This window comes from Nannospalax galili, unplaced genomic scaffold (genome assembly GCF_000622305.1).
Source record: "Nannospalax galili isolate Female #2095 unplaced genomic scaffold, S.galili_v1.0 scaffold625, whole genome shotgun sequence".
NCBI classification, from domain to species: Eukaryota; Metazoa; Chordata; class Mammalia; order Rodentia; family Spalacidae; genus Nannospalax; species Nannospalax galili.
In genome coordinates this window covers 697,402-710,838 of record NW_008353893.1, presented here as the reverse complement: position 1 = coordinate 710,838, position 13,437 = coordinate 697,402, and the positions used below count along the sequence as shown (strand labels likewise).

General features: G+C 40.1%; 1 protein-coding gene across 1 annotated transcript in view; it reads left to right on the top strand.

The window, feature by feature from the left end:
- Nucleotides 1-330: 330 nt before the first annotated feature.
- Nucleotides 331-13,437, top strand: part of LOC103748364 (E3 ubiquitin-protein ligase BRE1A-like) — a 175,282-nt gene continuing 162,175 nt past the window's right edge. The window contains 2 exon segments of the mRNA XM_008850980.1: nt 331-523; nt 7,340-7,468. Of these exon segments, the coding sequence (XP_008849202.1) occupies nt 331-523; nt 7,340-7,468 (322 nt within the window).

Below are 13,437 nucleotides of genomic sequence, written 5' to 3'. Positions count from 1 at the left end.
GATATCCTCTAAGCATTTGTACTTATATTTATGTTTGTTTAGATGTGTCTTCTTCCTTCCATTTGTCTTTATAGTAGAAGAAACACTACTGAGATAGACCAATGGCTATGGCTTGAAGATGAGTAATGGTTAGGCCCAAGGAGACACTATTTCACCATTACACAGGAGAGATCGTCCTACATCTATCACCTCCTCCAAGGCTCAGGGACCTTAGCGGAAGATTGGTCGAAAGATTGTAAGAGCCAGAGGAAGGGGTGGAGTGTGCCCCGAGAGGGTACTTGTTCCTCCGAGAGGTGGAGCCTGAGGAGAATTGGCTGAGGAGAGTAAGCTATGGAGAGGGAACTTCAGAGAGTTAGCTGTGGAGGGAGGAACGTTGGCATCACCTTGGCAGTGGCAGCATGGAAAACAATGGCTCTGGTGTCTCACCTGTGTGATGCGAGAGGGGACATTTACCGAGCTGGGAAGAGACCTCCGGTGAAAGCTAATGGAGACTGTGGGCAGGGCATTGAAGTGATCTGGAACAGTAGGCCACTGAGCCATAGAGCGGAATGGGGTGCTGGGAGTTAGGCTTTGTAAGTTACTCTATTTCCCCTATCCAGGATATAAACTGAAAAATTCAGATAAAGATTCAGATATGGTTTGTCTAATAGCACCTAAGAGAGCTTGGACAACACCAACTTAATCATGATTAATAATTTTTTGATATGCTCTTACATTCAGTTTGTATTTAATTTTTGTGGGAGTTCAGTCCATTGATATTTAAAGTTGTTAATGAAAGATGTGTATTGATTCCTGCCTTTTTGATTTCTGTTCACATTCTTGGTGTAGCTGTATATTTCCACAGTTATACCTTCATTAAGTGTCTTCCTGTTATCCCTTGGGTACAGTCATTCCTTTCTTCAGCTCTTTATATTGTTACAAGAACTCTCTGAAAGGCTGGTTTTCTGGACATGAATTCTTTCAGCCTAATTATGTCACAGAAGATTTTTCTTTCCCCTTCGACTATAATAGACATTTTGGCTGGGTAAAGTAATCTGGGTTGGCATCTATTGTCATTGAGAACTGGGAATACTTTTGTCCATGTTCTTCTGGCTTTCATAGTTTGCACTGAAAAGTCAGCTGTAATTTTGATAGATTTTCCTTTATATGTGACTTGCTATTTTTCTTTTGTTGTCTTCAATATTCTCTTTGTTGTGTATGTTTAGTATTTTTATTATGACATGCTGGGGAGAGTTTCTTTTCTGATCCTGTCTATTTGGTGTTCTGTGGGCTTCTTGTATTTGTGTGGGCATGTCTTTTTTAAATTTTGGGAAATTTCCTTCTACAATCCTGTTGAAGAGATGGTCCATGCCATTATCCTAAGACTCTGCTCCTTCCTCTATGCCTATGATACATAAGTTTTATCTTTTTATGGTGTCACATAATTCCTTCATATTCCAATCTTCTGTTTTCTTAAATTTTTCATAATGTTTGCTTGAGTGGTCTAATTTGTCCACTTTATCTTCCAGTCTTGATATTCTGTTTTCTATTTCATTAATCTTATTGGGGAGGCTTTCACCTGTCATTTCTAATTGGCTTATTTAATGTTTCACTTCTTTTTTCATTTCAGCCTGAGTATTGTTCAATATTTCTAACTCTTTTCTGTATTCATTCAGAAGTTTATCCCTCTCTTCTTTCAATTCTTTGATTTCTTTTTGTGTTCTCTGATGAGACAAAAATAATATACACATAATCTTAAAACTTCTAAGGTCATAGTTTGGTCAAATAGTTGAAGGAAAAAAATATGTGTCTAATCAAGGTTTATCTGAGCATGTTTGGTTTTTGCCCAAGCTTTCAAAGTAACATACTGGTGGAACTAACCTTCTTGAATATTTAACAGCCATACTTTGAAACCTATACTAATCTGGTCAGAGGGACTTAAAGGATAGGTTTAGCTTCTTGCCCTCCAGGGTCAACTAAGTTCCAGTAGACTCTGGAGAATCTCTCTAAACATCCTGTAACTGTGGTGAGGCACCTGTCCTCCTGTTCAGGGAAGCCATGGAGACCCCACCAGATGGCCTTGAACCAATATCCAGTCTACAAAGAGGAAGGTCAACTCAGAAGAAATATTTCCTCCAAGCTTCCAAGTAGAGCCAGCCAGGTTCGAGCAGGACATTTGCTTATCTTCTCATAGATGGAACTGGTAAATTCAATGAATTCTTTTATCATGTTTATAATTGTTCTTTTGAATTCCATTTCCTGTGTTATCTCTAGAGGGTTCTCTTTATACTCCTCTACAGGACTGATGGTACTTGGTGGGATATATTATTTGGGTTTTCATGTTATTTTTTCATCATGAGTTTGAAATGTAGATTTCTTTTGAAGTTTCTAATTCTTGTGTTAGACTCAAGCCTTCCTTTGTTGAGTTTCGGTCTGGTTCTGTTTGTAATCTTTATGTACCTTTGTGGTTTACTTATTGGGCATGAAAAACTGGTTATTCCAAGATTCGGGTTCTCTCTTTTGATTTTATATTGTGAAGGCCAGATGGCTTTCATCCTACTGCTCAAGAATTATCACAGAGGCCCAAGTTGGATGAGGATCAGATGATCCCAGGCTTTCTCCTAAGGTTTGGTTCCCTCTAGTCATCAGGCACTGTACAATTTTGGAGGATTGCTAGGTAGAGGTAGGATTCCAGACTCTCAGGCAGTCAGGGAAGGGGCCTGGTCTCAGGAATCCAGAGCAAGCAGGGAAGGAGGCTGGTCTCAGGAATCTAAGTTGGGGGTGGGACAGCCAGGCATGAAGGCTGATCTCAGGTATGCAAAGGCATGGTGGGAGAGGGAACAGGGTTTGAGGGCTCCAGGGAACTAGACTGAGGAATTGGATTAGTCTGGGTGCAAAGGATCAGGAAGCAGTGTGGAGTCTGGACCAAAGGGGTAGTCCTGAGGTCTGGGGTACCAAGAGAAGAAATGGACCAGTGCCCTTTGTAGGAGGAGTGAAAGGGTGGGGGAGCTGGGAAGGTGAATGAGGTTGTGAGAGTCAAGGTGAAGTGTGCATGGTCAAACTTAGGAAAGATGCTGGCCTCAGGAAGTTGGGAGTTGGGCTGTCCAGTCATGAAGGCTGGTCTCAGGTATGCAAAAGCGAGGTGCAGGAGTGAACAGACTTTAAGGGCACCAGGCGACTAGACTGAGGAATTGGGTTGGTCTGCATGCAAAGGATTAGAGAACGTCCTTATTTTTAAAGACTCAGAAAGGCCAGTGAGATAGCGTATCAGGTGAAGGTGCTTGCTGTGCAAAGCTGGCAACATGGGTTGTATAGTATAAATATACATGAATATATACATATACACACACATATATATACATATTTGCATATATATAATCCTCAGTGCATAAATACTATAATTATGTTAAATGGTATTTTAAAAAATATTTTATTTTATTTTTTTGTGAGTTTCTTTTATGATTACATTATTTTCACACATCCTTCTACATCTTCCAACACATTCCATGTGCTTTCCTTTTTCTTGTCCTCTTCTTTGACTATTATTACTGAGTCCATTTAGTGGTGCTCCTGCATACATGTGTGTAGTGTTCACTATTTGGGACTAGATAACCCATCAAGGAACAGATTCCTAAAGAAAACTCTTTCTCCTCCCTAAGCATCTGTTAATTTCCTATAGATCTTTGACTAGAGTTATGACCCTATGTCATTTCCCCATCCATAGTAACCTGTCACCTGTTTTTTTTTTTTATTGTACAGATCTTTTTAAGCAACCATACTATGGAGGTTTCATGAGTGCAGCTTCCCTATCAAATCTAAAATATATTATCTAGCAGAAGGCTTCTTTTCCTTTGGCTCATACAGTTCTATCAGTCCCTGTTCCAGAATGTACCCTAAATCTTAAATGTAGGAGTTGTAGAAGGATACTTATTTTGAATATAGTAAGAAATAACATTCATGTAGGAAACAGCAACAGGACATATTTCTCTACGGTCAATAGCGTTTTCAATCACGTGTACTTGATTATGCTTAGTTTACCATGCATGGAGTTCCTTCTGTTGAACTGTCTTTAAGTTAAATTAGATTGCTGTTGATTACCCCTAAGAAAATAGTCTCACACAATTACAGCATTAGATTTATTTTCTTAGCCAGTCAGCAAACGGTAAGACCATCAATTACTTTTCTCCCTCTGCAGCTTGTATGACCCCTGCCAATACTGAGATCTAGTTTTCAGGGAGGTGGTTTTCAGGAGAATTCCCCCTCAATTTGTCCAAATTTTATGTATACAGTTCCAGATTTTCTTAAAATGTTATCTACAGTTTGCACAAGATCCATCCCTTCCATTCACAGGCATTAGCCAATTAAAAATAAAATAAAAGGCATAGAAAATCTTGTGCATAAATATTCTTGACAACTTATTTTGCAATAGCCACAACATTGGGCAAGCAGCAAAGTGCTGCCCATAGATTTAATAGCTAAAATAGTGCACCAAATAGAATAAAACACTGCTTGCTAATAAAAAAGAACATGTACCTTGGATGAATTTCAAAGCAGTTATACTGAGTAACATAAGCCAGATTTTTTTTAATTTAATTGGTCTTCTGTATATTCAGGTTTCATATTTATGGATTACATCAATCTCAGATCAGAAATATTCAGGGGGAAAACAGTATATTGAATATGCACAGTCTTTTGGCCTTATCACTACTCTGCAACATTATAGTATTTAATTATTTTCATGCAATTTACTTTTTTTTGAGACAGGGTCTCCCTGTAACCCTAGCTGGCCTGGAACTCAAAGAGGCCAAACTGACCAGGAACTCAAAGAGATCCACCTGCCTCTATCTCCAGAGTGCTGGGATTAAAGGCCTATCCCAATCACACCTGGCTATATCGCTTTAAATATTATAAATAACCTAGATTGTTTAAGTGTAAATTAAACATAGAGTTAAGCTGGGGACATGATATGCTAATAGTATGACATCTTACATACAAAACCTGTGAATCTGTTCCCTTGAATATGCAGGAGTCCTGGTATCAGTCCTCCATAGATACCAAGGGAAGACTATGCATGTAATTATTTGAAAGTAAAGAAATTCATAATGATATGGAGGGTATCATATCTGGCCTGGGATAGATGAGGAGACAGACTAGAAAAAATGATGATAAAGCAGTGTGAGACAATTAGCTTGGTTGTATAAAAAGTTTTAAGGATATGACCATGAGTGAGTGAGCAAAGTATGGATATATGTGGGAGATAGACTTGAGCCTAGGGTGATATTGCAACTGTCAGGGTCACATGGTTTCCAGGAATCCAGGCTCTGTAATCTGAAACCCAATGTGCTAATGAGGCATCCTACCCTCTATTCTGTGATAGGACGTTAAGTCTGTTATGCTAATGGGATGCTAAGTCTGTTATGCTAATAAGGTATCCTACTTGCTGTACTGTGATAGGATGCTAAACCTGTTATGCTAATGAGGTATCCTACTTGCTGTGCTGTGATTGGACCACTACCCCAAAATAAGCTTGTGCCTTCCTGGAATAAAGCAGACCTGTGTCACTGAACCTGGTCTTCTGTGTCTGAATGCAGCTCCGCTGACACAGTCTCCTCAACAGCACTGGGGTCTGGGACAGGGCAGAAGCAGTGACAATAGGAGGCAGCACAGGGCAAGCAGAAGAGCTGCCTCAGCACTAGGTGAGCAGAAAAGCAGCCTCAGCCCAGGTCGATCAGGGGAGCAGCCTCAACGCCCATGAGAACAAAGGAGCGGCACCCACGAGAACAGAAGAGCGACTGCCACTGGTGGTGACTGCAGCTGGAGCTCAACATGGGGCTCAAAAAGCCCGACCCCACGAGGCTGTAACATTTGGGAACACTTTGGGCTCCCAATGCCCTCTTTGCCAGTGATTCTTCTGTGGGCACTCGCCGCTTTCATTCTTCTGGCTCGCTGTCTTTGGTTTGGCGTACCACTCCTGTCTTCACCAATCATCTCCTTGAATGGTTCCTGAGTCCTTCTGGGTACGTCTTGCAGGGTGAGTGACCTCCAGTATGGGGAATAGTTATCCAGCTGCTCCCAGCTCCCATGCTGCTGCACTGATTTCTCTCCTCAGGAGTAGGCAAATTAGGGTAACAGAGAAAAAAGTAACTAAGGTATTAGTTGAAGTGCTAGCTGTTGCTCCTTGATTTACAGATTCCTGCTGTTGGGATCGGAGCAATGGGCTCATGTTCTATTCATGGCCAGAAAGAGAGAAGTCAGGGAGAGGCGTCCATTATCTGGGCTGTTCTACCCCACTGTGACTGACATTCTGGCCTCACTTTGGGAAGTTCCCTCTGATTCCCCTGAGCAGAATAATCTCATACTAAATAACATAGATAAACAAATAAAGCAACAGGATAGTGGGGCCGGCTAGTCCCAGGCATTTCCAGTCAAAAACAAACTAACTGATTTCTCTTCTGATGCGGAAATGATGACTGCCGATAATGAGGTAAAAAATGATGAACTAGGGTCTAAGGGTCCTCTGGTGAAAACAAGATCGCCCCTGCCCAGCCATTACAGGGTGGTGGTTACCCTCCACCATCTTGTATTGGCTTTGATGAAAAACAGGAAGTTAAGGCAGTCTCCGCTCTGCCATTACAGGGTGATGGCTACTTTCCTTCATCTTGTACTAGCTCTGAGGAAGTTTCCCCCCAGTCCATCTACCTCTCCCTTCCAGAGGAGGACTGGAAGACCCTCCCACCTAGATCCCTCTGCTATGATGCAATGGGTGATTTTCTACAGTTTTTCCCAGTTACAGTCAATCAGGGACTACAGAACCCTTATGTCTGGAATCCATATTCTCATGATAGTTTAAAAAAGCTGCGTAAGGCAGCCATTGAGGATGGCATTCATTCCCCTTGGTTTGGTCAGCTATTAGATACAATCATCCACGTAGCCAACACCGCCTATGACTGGCAGGATATTGCTTGTGCCTGTCTACAGGGAGGTGATTTTCTCTTATGGAAGGCTGCTTATCAGGATGAATGTGAACAACAGGCAGAGCCTAATAGAAATGCCAATGTCCAGAACATTGGGTTTGATGCCTTGGTAGGGTGTGGCACTTTTGAGACCCCACGAGCCCAGTGAACTCCTTGCTACTTTGAACAAGTGTGGCTTTGCACACTCCATGCTTTGCAAAGTATGCCGACTCGTGATGATACCAAATTAACCAGATTGATACAAAAATCAGGTGAGCCTTTCTCTGACTTCATTGAAAGGTGCCAACAAAGTGTTAATAAAAACATCAGCCATCGGGGGGCCACAGATGCTTTGCTCAAGGATCTTGAATATGAAGGCTGCTCTACCAAGTGTCGCCTTGCCATAGGTTCTGTTAAACACAAGGATGTCTCTGAATCGATTCTAGCCTGTCGGGATGTAGGGACCTCTCAAGCTCATGCCACAGCTCTCGCTGAGGCACTGGATGCTCACCAGCCAAAGGCTGAGATGGGCAAAGGTAAATGTTGGGCCTGTGGAGGACAGGGTTATTGGTCTCGCACCTGCCCTAACAAGATCTGACAGATGGACGTTACTCACTTCCCTTCCTTTGGCAAGCTCAAATATATCCATTGTATTATTGACACCTGTTGTTAATGCAAGGGTGAGGCTATGCTTGTGTCTTTCCAGATAATGTTCTAGCCCCCATTTAGATCCCAGGTCAAAACATTAGAGTTGCCTATGATGAAAAGCCTCCCTCCACAACCACTAACCCTGAAGATGGCAGCCCTGACCCTGGAGGAAGCGACACACCTCTCAAACACTAAGAGACCAACCCAACGTTGCAGACAATAAAAGGCACCAACCTGAGGAGACCTTAAACATCTCACTCTGCAAACAGAGACATTAGCTAAGCTAAGTCCTCAATCTAGAGAAAAACCTTTGTCTATGTTAAATTCTGTCTCCCATTTACAACAATCCCTGTCTTCACTGGCTGAGATGGTTTTACAAAACAGGAGAGGCCTTGATCTCATACTCCTCCAACAAGGGGGGTTATGTGTAGCCTTGGGAGAAAAATGTTTCTATACTAACAATTCTAAAATTATATATATAAAAAAAAATCACTCGATGGAGTCAAAAAAGACTCTTGAAACAAGAGAGACTGAGACATCAGTCTCAAGAATGGTATGAATCTCTGTTTTCTATCTCCCCTTGGCTTACCATGCTCCTGTCTGGCTTAGCTGTTCCCCTTATTATACTAACTCTTCTCCTGATTTTTGGACACTGCATTGTTAAGGGTCTTGATAATTTTGTTAAAACTCGTATTTCTCTGCTTCAGTTAGCTGTTGCCCCACCTCCAGATCTTGCCAGGCATGTCTCTGAAAGCAAGGACCCACTGTTCCCTGCCCTTACCAACCTATAATTGGCCTACGATAGGTTTCAACAAATTCTTGACCCCTGAGGAGGCCTTTAAACAAGCCAATGCTGGGTGTACTGCCTCTCCCTCTGCCAAACCAAACAGGGGACCCACCCTTCGAGTGCTGGTAGTCAATGACAGGTAAGATCCTGAGAGATGGGAAAACCTAAGACAGCCACAGTCCATTATGCTGGGTGACCCTTGAGGTGAGGAAAACAATGCTGAGACAAAGAATCTCGACTCCCACTGGTTGGCATGGAGTTGGCACAACCTGCTTTTAAGAAAGCTCGCCATCTTGAGGGAGGGGGCTCTTGATTCAATGACCCCCTGAGCCATTCTACTTTTCCTTGATGTATGTGGACTGATATCAATATGCTATATACCTCACCTTTAAAAATAAAAAAAAGGTGGTGATGTGGGAGACAGACTTGAGCCTAGGGTGATATTGCAACTGTCAGGGTCACGTGGTTTCCAGGCTCTGTAATCTGAAACCCAGTATGCTAATGAGGCATCCTACCCTCTATTCTGTGATAGCACATTAGGTCTGTTATGTTAATAAGGTATCCTACTTGCTGTACTGTGATTGGACCACTACCCCTATATAAGCTTGTGCCTTCCTACAATAAAGCAGACCTGTGTCACTGAACCTGGTCTCCTGTGTCTGAATGCAGCTCCGCTGACACAGTCTTCTCACCAGCCTTAGGGTCTGGGACCGGGCATAAGCAGCGATGACAGGAGGCAGCACAGGGCAAGCAGAAGAGGTGACTCAGCCCCAGGTTAGCAGAAGAGCAGCCTCAGCCCAGGGCAAGTGGAGGAGCAGCCTTGATGCCCATGAGAATGAAGGAGCAGCACCCACGAAAACGGAGGAGCGGCCACCACTGGCAGTGACCACAGAGGTATACACCAGCACTTGTAAGGCTATTATAGGAGGTTATTTGTTTGAAGCCAGCATGTGCTAAAATATAAACTTCTGCAAAGGAATGAATGAATGAATGAACATATTGATTAATTAAATAGAAAATAAATACAGCATTCAAGTTTTTTTTCTCTTTTTTCTCATGTCCTCAACAACATTACTTTTTTCTGTCCTTTGTTTTCAATGAAGAATAATTGCTGTAATAACCACTTCTTGTAGGATGTCATATCTAGATTCTCCTATTGAAACCTGGGGTCATGAGCTTTATTACTCTTTTCATTCATAAATATAGTGTTACATAACTTTGTTATGCACATTTCACAGAATTTCATGTGATTTAATTCATTATCCTCAAAATATTTTAAATTTTACTTTGTTCTTTGAAATTTGAATATTAGCCAATTCTTCTTAATATTAATTTAAAGACATTTGTGGACTCAATATTCACTGCCTTGCTTCCTAATACCATATTGGACACAATTGTTATCATTTAAACTTTCTGAATTTATTTATACTGCTTTGTGGTGATGCATTTGTAGAGAATCTTTGATTTTTCTTGAAATTTGACAGGTTCTCTTTTTATTTCTTATTAATTAAATTTCTTCTTTGACAATTTTATGCATCCTGTTTAATAATACTTCTATGCTTTCCTAATCACCATTCAACTTCTGTCAAGTCCCATTTTTGCTTCAAATCCCTTTTCATATTTCTATTTCCTTTGTTTTATGTTTCCCTGAGTTTAACCACAGCCATCTATGTGAACATGGTTTTGAAACTGTCAATTGCAGCCTATCAGGCTCACCAGTGCGTGTGCAAATGAAAACAAATATTCTTAACTTTCTTCTCATAATCAAATTATAGTTTGGAAGGCTAGATTTGGGTTATGAGTGCTTACCCATCCATAACTGAGTGTTTATATTGACAGGATGAATATTATCCAGGCCAAATCCAGGCGACAATAGACACTGTGAGTTCATTATTGTAATGGGTTCTCTTGCCACTCTTCATGGTTACCCTCCAGAAATAGATGATGAAATGATTTGCTGGCAAATGACACAGCTTGATTGCAAGACATAAAAGAATGAAGCTGGAACTGGACTGAAAACTTCCTCCCTTGTGCCTACTTTTAATAATAATATGCAGGGATCTGAGGGAGATACGGGTCTTATTATTAACCCTACAGACTACAATACCAATATACAGAGTACTAGTAGTACAACTATTACTGGGGGTAACTATGTGCTCTACGTTACAATTTGAGTTCTTCACAGGAAAGAACCCATGGTTGATACTATAAATCCAGTAAAAACTCTATGCCTGGATTTTCAGATGCATCACCGTGTGTGTGTGTGTGTGAGGGGGGGCTTATGTTTATAAATGCAAATTCTATTCTCAGTCTTAAGCAATTGAGTCCGCCTTCACAGTGAATGAATTTGAATGCAGAGTCATGGCTGGTCCACGTGTTGAGGATCAGTGACTTTGAATGCTCAGTTCTAACCTATATCTCCTCTATGTATCAACTTGTCAAAGACTCAGAGAGAATTGTGCAGGAAGAAGCAGAAAGAACGCAAGAGGCTGAAGATAAAAAAGTGCTATGAAATCACATGCTATTTGAGATCAAATAAATCAAATTAATTAACATTATTCTACAAGTTTCCTGTGAATTTACATGGATTTTTGATAGTCTCTCTGGGAAAGTAGCATGTTAAGACACAGTATATTCTAAGGGGAGGTAAAATATTTCATTACACCAGTAAGCTCCTTATAACTCAGGAGGTAAACAATAGCTTCAGGAAGTCATTGAGAATGACCAGATTTAGTTGAGTTCTCTCTCCGTAAGTGTATATAAGCAGTAATGATTGCTGAAAGAGGCCCTCAGACAATCTGAACTTCATAGAAGTAGCTCAGAACAGCTGAGCCCCCTACAAGAAGCAGAGAGACTGGTCAAACTGTCTAGAAGTGGCTCAGAACATCCATGCTGCCAAATGGGGACAGTCTCCAATCATTTGAGATGATTGTAAGTTTTAAGTTTCCAAATTTCATGACTTATCACTCATGCATGGTTGGGCCTTTGGCGATGCAGCTGTCTTTAACTCATTTCTGCTCATGTAACACCTACCAACTCTCCTCTATCTATCCCTTATGAAACCCATTGATTCTCAAAGTTGAGCTTTGAAGGTATCCTTAATTTGGTCTGTTGTTGTTTCCCTGTCTTGGGTGAATAGATATTTCCTCATGTTTTCCATAAATAGTATCATGCAACAATATTTAATGTGGCCATATTTTGATTATGTCTTCTTATATCTTCTAGACTTCACTTCAAAAATAATACAGTGGACACCAAATGCATTAAATATTTCTTATGCTGCATGTCTCCATGTTCTTTCCTTGATCTCACAATCTGACTTTATTTTTGTTGGCATGAGTAGTGTGAGAAGGATATGTCCCTATCTGATTTACTGTCTCTTTACACTCACATTCTCTCAAGAACCTTTGATTTTTATTAATGTTTTTCATCCAATGGGAAGTTTGATGCCATTACTTATTTAAATATGCTTATTACTCTTCAATGTGCTCTTCTCTCTAATGCACCATTATTTGTGTGTTGGTATACTTGCTGCTATCTGTGAATATTCTAGTTTTAGTTATTCAAATCATATATATGCATACACACACCAACACACACACATGTGCCTGTGTGTGTGTGTGTGTGTGTGTGTGTGTGTGTTGTGTATAGAGTGCTTACCAGAACTGGTAGACTTGCCTTATTGATGAAGACAGGTCACACTTTGGATGTAGGACTTTGGACAATCCAATTGGAACTTTCCTGGAATCCTCCTCCATGAAGACTAGTTCTCATGGTATCTGAGGATACTATATACCTTTCAAGATAGAAAAAGAACCAGTAGTCTTGTCCAGCTGCAAAACCTAATAAACAACAACGACTGGTCCTGCAAACTGTCTTGAACATTTGCTCTTTATATTTAATAGCAACACTAATTTTCAGCATTCATCAGTTGTTGAACTTCATACAATATGTACATGCAAAGTGTTTATAAAAACAGTTAATAATGATGACACTTTAGGGATATTTGTTTACATAAATATTTGCTAAAGCATTGACATTTTTGTATGATATAAGGCCTACATTAATTTTAACCATGATAATTTGACATTGTCCTTGCAGTTAATATGATAATGTGATGATGATATATTTCAAGAAAAGAAGATATTACATTTTCCCTAAATGGCCCTTTATTTAAAATGTGTTCTTTTTTTTCTGCATATGTTACAGGTACTATTCTACAATCAATCTTTTCAAATAAGAAAAAAATTCTACAGGTGGAGATCCAGTTTTCCCAGCACCATTTTTTGAAGATACAGTCCTTCCTCCATTGTGTGTTCTTGGCACCCTTATCAAATGTCAGGTGGTTGAAGTTGCATGCTATCATGTTTGGGTCTGTTTTTGCGCCAGTACCATACTGTTCTTATTATATAGCTCTGTAACATAGTTTGAATTCTGGTATGGTGATTCTCCCCAAACCCCCCAACATTGCTCTTTTTGTCCAAGATTGCTTTGACTATCTGGGTTCTTTTGTGGTTCCAAATGAAGTTTAGGATGATTCTTTCTATATCTGTGAGGAATGTCATGGGGATTTTGATTGGCATTTCATTGAATCTGTAGATTGCTTTTGGTAGGATGGTGATTTTCACAATATTAATTCTGCCAATCCATGAGCACTATAGGTCCTTCTGTCTCCTGATCTCTTCCTCTATGTCTTTCTTTAAAGATTTAAAATTTTCACATAGAGATTTTTAATGATTTTCTTTAGGTTTATTCCTACATATTTGATTCTTTGTGATTATTGTTAATGGAAGATTTTCCTTTAATGTATTTTTTTCCAATTGCTTGTATATATTAAAAAATAGAAGAAATATATGACCCCCAAATTCTATTTTGTATATACACCTGAAGGACTCTATGTCAACATAACACAGATAGTATCACTACAGTTTATTACAGCACAATTGACCCTAGCCAAGATATGAAACAGTCTAAGTATCCATCAATAGATAAATGAACAATGAAAGTGTGCTATATATACACAGTGCGGTTTTAATCATCATAAACATGAAATTAAATATTTTGCAGAAA